The 7,000-nt window shown below is 33.0% G+C and overlaps 1 protein-coding gene and 1 non-coding gene across 2 annotated transcripts; one reads left to right on the plus strand and one right to left on the minus strand.

The window, feature by feature from the left end:
* Positions 1–1,000: 1,000 nt before the first annotated feature.
* TRNAM-CAU (transfer RNA methionine (anticodon CAU)) lies at positions 1,001–1,087 on the plus strand. Its single transcript is given in 2 exon segments — positions 1,001–1,038; positions 1,052–1,087. It is a non-coding gene; the product is annotated as a tRNA-Met (tRNA).
* Positions 1,088–2,748: 1,661 nt separating this feature from the next.
* LOC105959857 (auxin-induced protein 15A) lies at positions 2,749–3,402 on the minus strand. Its single transcript, XM_012984019.2, has one exon. It carries the CDS (start codon positions 3,309–3,311, stop codon positions 2,979–2,981), a length of 333 nt encoding a protein of 110 aa, XP_012839473.2. The 5' UTR covers positions 3,312–3,402; the 3' UTR covers positions 2,749–2,978.
* Positions 3,403–7,000: the final 3,598 nt, after the last annotated feature.

Below are 7,000 nucleotides of genomic sequence, written 5' to 3' on the forward strand. Positions count from 1 at the left end.
AAATTACCCTAATTGATTAGTATTTCAAACAAACATATTATTCAGTATCCATATATATTATTATTTTTCCAATAGTCAATTAACTAAACCCATAGTCGAATTAGATACATGGGATAGTCTATTAAAAGATATGAGATAGTCTATTAATTTTAAAACACAAATCCGCCGCCGTCACTTCTCAAATCTAGGGTTTTGATGATTCTTCGGCCCATAATCGATTAGCGAGATCCATAGTAAAATTATACCAGTGGGATAGTCTATTAAATGATATGGGATAGTATATTAATACAGATGTAATTCGACTATGCATCTCGTTAATCAACTATGGGCCGAAGAATTATCAAAACCCTAGATTTGAGTAATCCTAGATTTGAGTAATCCTAGATTGGAGCAGTGACGGCGACGGCGACGGCGGCGGCCAACGACGATATAACTTCTGGTGGATGTCCTGCCCATCAATTGTTGCAATATCACTGATTTAGTGCTCGAATTCGGTATGCGATTATAACAGATCTGCAATTACACAAACGTAATATTCGATTTAGCCAAAACATATCAACAAATCGATGGATGATAGCGATTCAGCGAGTGGCGACGACGTACCTACGACAGCTTGCTCGGAGTGCACGAAAATCGTCGTTTCACGGCAGTGCAGACGTCTTCCCTTTTCAATCGGCCGTACCGGGAAGTTGTTCTGGGAGGTTTTGCAGTTTATTCGACAGTGGGTTTGGGATGGTAGTGATTTAACGGGAAAATAGGAAGGGATTTGATTTTATTTCAAAAGGTAAAGTAACGGGTTTTGTGGGATTTGATTGAGGGTAATTATGTAATTAGGAAAAGTTTGGGCTGTTATCAAAATGGCAAATATAAATTTGGGTCTACGCCTATTATTTGAATGTTTAAGGGAGTAATATCTAATAGACTCAAGAAAAAAAAGGGGGAGCGGGTTGGAGGTCCCAAGATATTCTATATAATATTCAGTATGACTTACGTTCAACAAGGGGTGGTGGCGCAGTTGGCTAGCGCGTAGGTCTCATAGCTAAGTTGAGTGATCCTGAGGTCGAGAGTTCGAGCCTCTCTCACCCCATTTCTGTTTTATTTTTATTTTTCTTCCTGGACCTCATTTATTTACTAGTTTCTTTTTGGTCCAGCCCTAGAATAACTAACTTGTCAAAATTTACTTTGTCTTTGTTAATCTTTATGATACGGGCCGGAATGCCCCAAATATCCAACCTTTAAGACGTCGTACAACAAGGCCCAAGTATAAGCTCAGGCCCGCTATGAGGTAGTCCACTCTCGCCCCGTAAACTCTCCCCACGTAGTACAAATTTGACTTCATTGTGGCTTGACATAGGCGAAAATCTTACAATTTGACATGAACTAGGGAAATACCCAATTGCCATCTAAAAATGAGTTTTCCCAGATTGCACCGATTCAGCTCGCTTTCAATAGACATGCAACCCAGGGTAATCACACCACACCCACGTGTGAGTGCGACCGAAGTTAGAAGAGGCACTACCAGGGGCGGACCTAGGAGCTTTTTGATGGGGGTCAAAACATGGGAATGAATTAAGAGGGAATTTTTTTTTATGGGCTAAAATGTATAAAATTTGATATCTTGGAGGGCCAAACTCTATAAATGAATAGATAAATAGCATAATAAAATCAAAAAACATAACAGAAAATTAGTAAAAATAAATAAAAAATTCTACAGGGGCGGAAGCCCCCAAGCCTATACATGGGTCCGCCCCTGCTCACTACCCACTCTTGAATCCGGGTAAATACAACTTTGAGAACCAAGGAAGAACCACAGGTAGAAAAAAGAAATAAACATTCTACTTCACTATTTACACATTTTGTTCTCCACGATTCCTACCGACTTGATTGTTGGAGTGCTACCACCGGGAGGTACTTGCCCGACACTCCTTTTTGCACGTTTTTCGGGGACTCTTTGGGCTCACTTTATTTAAAGCCCACATCGTCTCTCTTTTCCTATTATTAGCCAAATTGGCTACATCAATATTAAAGTTGTGAAATTTATTTTATATTACAAAGATTCTATAGCATTATTAATGGTGACGAGTGACAATTATGTTAGCCTAATTAGAGGAGAAAAATCAGGGCAGTGGGAAACATATAAATCTCTTTACAACATTATATACCACTATATTGTCTTTTCAATGATTAGTATTATCAAATTATCAAGGCTTAATCCCATTTTGCACTCTTAAAATAGAGCCTTTTGACACTTTGCACCCTTAAAAAAAATAATAGCGCTTTGCACTCTCAAAACACTTCTCGTAAATTGTTTTTTTGTGATTCAAAATATTATTTTTAAATACCACTAAAAATATTAAATTACCTTTATTAACTTTAAAAACTCAAGTGGTGTACATTATGCATGATATATTGGGTTTTGAGGGTACGCAAAGTGCTATTAATTTATTTTGAGAGTGCAAAGTGCCAAAATGGTATATTTTAAGGGTGCAAAGTGGAATTAAGCCAATTATCAATTATGTGGCTCACACCAGTTTTTAGCATAAACCAACCCCCTTCTCATACTTTTTCAAAAGTGAAAACTACAAGTGCTCCTTTTTTTTTTTGGTAACGATTACGTGCACACACGTACTGGATTAATCTTCATTTTCGTACAATAGTTTGTAAATTATACGAGAGTAAACCATTTAGGTATAAGTCATGTCGGGCAAATTTAACGTAGAAAAAGTAAGGGAATTCGAATTTGGCTAATTTGGCGTATAAGAACAAATTAATTTCACATTGTTTAAACTATATCCTAATTCTTATCTTATATTTGAACTTTTCAAAATAAAAGAGACACAATAAAAATTTACAAGTTGGTAATTTGACATACTTTACTAATTCTCTCATAGAACAAAACTTAAAAAAAAAAATAAAAAAAAAAGGAAAAAAGAGAAAACTATTGAAGCTTTTTCAATATATATATCTCGAATCCATGGCTAGCAAGAACGGAAGGATAGGGCACCGGTACGGTGGTAGAGATGGTGGTGATGGTGGTTGTGACCATCGGAATATTCCTTCTCGATCCCCCACCGGAGATGGTGGAAATCGTCGACGGAGCACGGAAGCTTTAGAGGGCCGACTTCGTTGTATCCATAGGTGTCACGAGCTTGATCGAGAAGCTTCTTGAAGAACGGATGGTATAGGTACGAAATAGGTATGGTGAATCTTTCAAATTCTTCGTCTTCTAATCCAACCCTAACCGCAATAAACCCTTTTTTCACCTTCATTTTCTTGTTCACCTGCATAATACTATGATGATTGATCTCCATTTTTTTTACAAGGAAAATCAATGAGAATCTTGATGAGGGTTTTTTCACTACTTCTTTTGTGAACTTGTGTGTGTATATGTATATATCTATATTAATTGTGGCCTAGGTATATATATATAAACACACAAAACACACACACACTCACAAACGTTGACTCTTGACTTTGCCCACAAACTTAATTTTGGAACCTTTTGTTAATGGGGTCTTGTTAAAATAAAAAAAAGAAGAAAAGGAAAGAAGTGTATATTAATATTATTCGATATGACCTCTGCAATTAAATTAAGTTTCTTTTTTTGCCCCTTTTGGAGGGAAGCAATTGTTTTTAGAAAAAAAAGATGTACCGTGTACGTACAAACGTACCTTTATGATTGTACGTAGAGGTGTAAGTTGAACCGGCTCATAACCCTGATAAATCGGCTAGACAAAAGGTCGAAGCGATTATTAGTTGTTTGTGATATCACGAGTTGACTCGCAATTTCGTTTAAGTTTTTATTTATTGATTTACATACAAAATATAAGTAATATATATAATAACATGTTTAATTTACGAGAATTCATGTAGTCCACATGAATTAAATAAATTAATACTCCTTATAGTATATATTATATTATGATTAATCTATGAAGACATCATAAAAAATAATGCAAGTGTATTTTTTTGTTGAAATTTGTTTCGTTTTTTTTTATTTAATCTTAGGCTTTCTTTGACATAATAATAATTTTTGGTGTTGTATTCTCAATTTCTCATAACTAATTAAAAAAAAAAATCCATATGATTGATTGATTCTTATTATATTTTTGCTTAGTATGTAGATGGGATATAAATATTTGAATATTCCTTCCCTCTCAATCCTCCTCCCCCACTCGAGTAAAGTGTACCTTATTTTGCAAATCTTCAAAACTTTAACTTTATATCTTCAATATATAAGTCCCACAATAAAGATATATATTCCAAAGGGGCTTTCATGATTGTGATATATATATATATATATATATATATATATATATATATATATATATATATATATATATATATATGTGTTAAGGGTTGTGAATTGTGATATAAATTTGATTTATTGTAGAATCCTAAGGGGATGCTACAATTACAATAAGGGGGGATAATTACAGTTTTAGTCCCCCAAGTTTGCACGTTTTTCACTTTTGGTCCCCCATTTACCGCCGTCAACAAAATACACACTAATGTTGTCACATTTTAACACATTTAGTCCCTCCGTCTGTTTGACCGTCAAGAAGTAACGGTCAACTGTTGAATTTGGGCTGAATTTGGGATTTTTCATAGATAAAAATTGCACTCAGACCCCTGCATTCTTTTAAAATATTCTAAAAACCCCTAAAATTTTATTCAACCCTAATTTAACCCCGATTTCATCATTTAATCAATTTTGACAAACGACCCCGATTTTTACCACCATTACCGGTAACCATCGACCGACGTTAATTTTTTTTTTCTTTTTTTCGGCATTGACTTTTTTATTTAATATGGATTTTGACGTCGTTCACCGACATTGTATTCTCGATTAACAATGTTGACTTTTTTTTTATTTTTCTTGATTTTTTATGAACTTTTTCCTGTGATTTTTTTTCCGATCAACACAATTATTGTATAACACAATAATAATACTACATTAACATCTAGTATCGTAATATTAAAATTACAAACTTCTAACAATTTTTTTATCTAAAATTCTAGGGACTAAATACAATTTAAAAAAAAAATCTAAAATCCATAATTTGTTCCCCTCAATTTTTTCTTCGTGGAACCGCCAGTGCATCCCAAATTTCTACCCAAAAAATTATGAAGAAGATGAATTAGGCATGTGCGGAGTAATTTGGAATGAGATAACCACTCTAGTACAACGGTTTTTGGGGCTAACACCGGCCGTTAATTTTTATCTTGTTTTTTTTTGTCTTAAAACTTTTCCGTTATTGAGATGCGTTGACTTTTTCCTTTTTTTGATTTTTTTATGATATTTTTTTCTCGCCGATTATCAGCTTTGAATTTTTTTAAAATTATATTTTTCAATTACTCAATAGTTTAAATTAAAATAAAATAAAAATCAAGAAAAAAAAATGTCAACGCTGTTAACCCGACATTCAACATCGGTCAACAACGGCAAAAAATGATCAATCGAAAAAAGAGTCAACCGAGTTAAAAAGAAAGTCAACGTCGGATTACCCAATGTTGAAAAATCAGGGTCATTGGTTAAAATTGGTTAATTGATGAAATTGGGGTTAAATTATGGTTGGATAAAATTTTAGAGGTTTTTAGAATATTTTGAAAGAATACATAGGTCTTATTGCAATTTTCTTAAAGAAAAACCCCAAATTCAGCCGTTGACCGTTACTACTTAACGGTCAAACAGACGGAGGGACCAAATGTGTTAAAATGTGAGCAGATTAATGTGTATTTTGTTGACGGCGATAAATGGGGGACCAAAAGTGAAAAACGTGCAAACTTGAGGGACCAAAACTATAATTATCCCCAATAAGGGTAATGAATACGAGGAGTTGTTTGTAAATAATCAAGAGTGGTTTAGTTGGTGAAACAAGAGAGCGTGAACTTAAATGATTGAAATTTAAATATTTTTGTCAGCACTTTTCAGGTCAAATTTGTTGAACACAGCTTATGCCTCACATATGTTTTGTGATTTACGAGGTGCTGCAAGAAAGTAGAAATTTATCTAATGCACTTATATATGAATGTTAACAAGTTATGTGTAGTGGACGAAATTTCACTCAATATTTCATGTCATCATGAGATTGAATTGAAGGACCTAAATATTCAACTTGAAATCAAAAAAGTCAATTTAAAGATCAACCACCACTATATCTGTCATAGGGACCTCCTTAGAAGTGGGCACGATTTTGAACCAACTGTTATTGATTTAAGTTGCTAAAATAGATGGCACATACATGTTTGTCACACTTTCCAGCCATTTTAATTTTTAACTTTTCTTTTTCTCTTTTCTCCAATCTTCACTTTTTCCCTATTGATCACTACTTTCCTCATGCACCCCTATTTATCTCCCAAAGGCCAAAACCCATTTAGGTCTTTTCATCTTCTTTCTTTAAAAAAAAAAAAAAAAAAAAAAAAAAAAAAAAAAAAAAAAAAAATAATAATAATAATAATAATAATAATAATAATAATAATAATAATAATAATAACAGAAATACTAGTGTGGCAAAGATATATATATATTACAAAAACTCAGACTCTAGAAAAGAGAAACGCCCCTTATTATGTGTCAAATGCAAATAATTAACTGAAAATATAATTAGTATTATTTAATTGCAAACAACAAACTACCTATATTTAATTTATATTTAATTACAAACTGAAAAATAGGATATGTATCGTCTATCGGCAAACAATAACAATAAATAAATATACAATTTGCAGATTTCTATTTCATGTTGCTAGTTTATTTTGCGTTTCAATTTCTTTTTGTTGTTTGCCGAATGAAAATTGAAAAAATGCAAATAAAAAATATAAGTTACAAATAAAAACTAAGAGCGAGAGAGAGAGAGGCGTGACAAGTGAGAATGAGCGCAAGAGAGAGAAGAACGATAAGTGGGATTGCTAACCACTTTCATAAAAACCATATATCAATTGAGCGTGTTTTTATTTACACACTAATAATTTAATTTAATTTATACTATTATCTTTT

Source organism: Erythranthe guttata, chromosome 12, assembly GCF_056151865.1.
Source record: "Erythranthe guttata isolate IM_541 chromosome 12, IM_541, whole genome shotgun sequence".
In the NCBI taxonomy this organism is placed as follows: domain Eukaryota; kingdom Viridiplantae; phylum Streptophyta; class Magnoliopsida; order Lamiales; family Phrymaceae; genus Erythranthe; species Erythranthe guttata.

Excerpts from the sequence above, each read along its gene's own strand:
- LOC105959857 (XM_012984019.2), bottom strand. The coding sequence starts at position 3,311 with ATGGAGATCAATCATCATAGTATTATGCAGGTGAACAAGAAAATGAAG.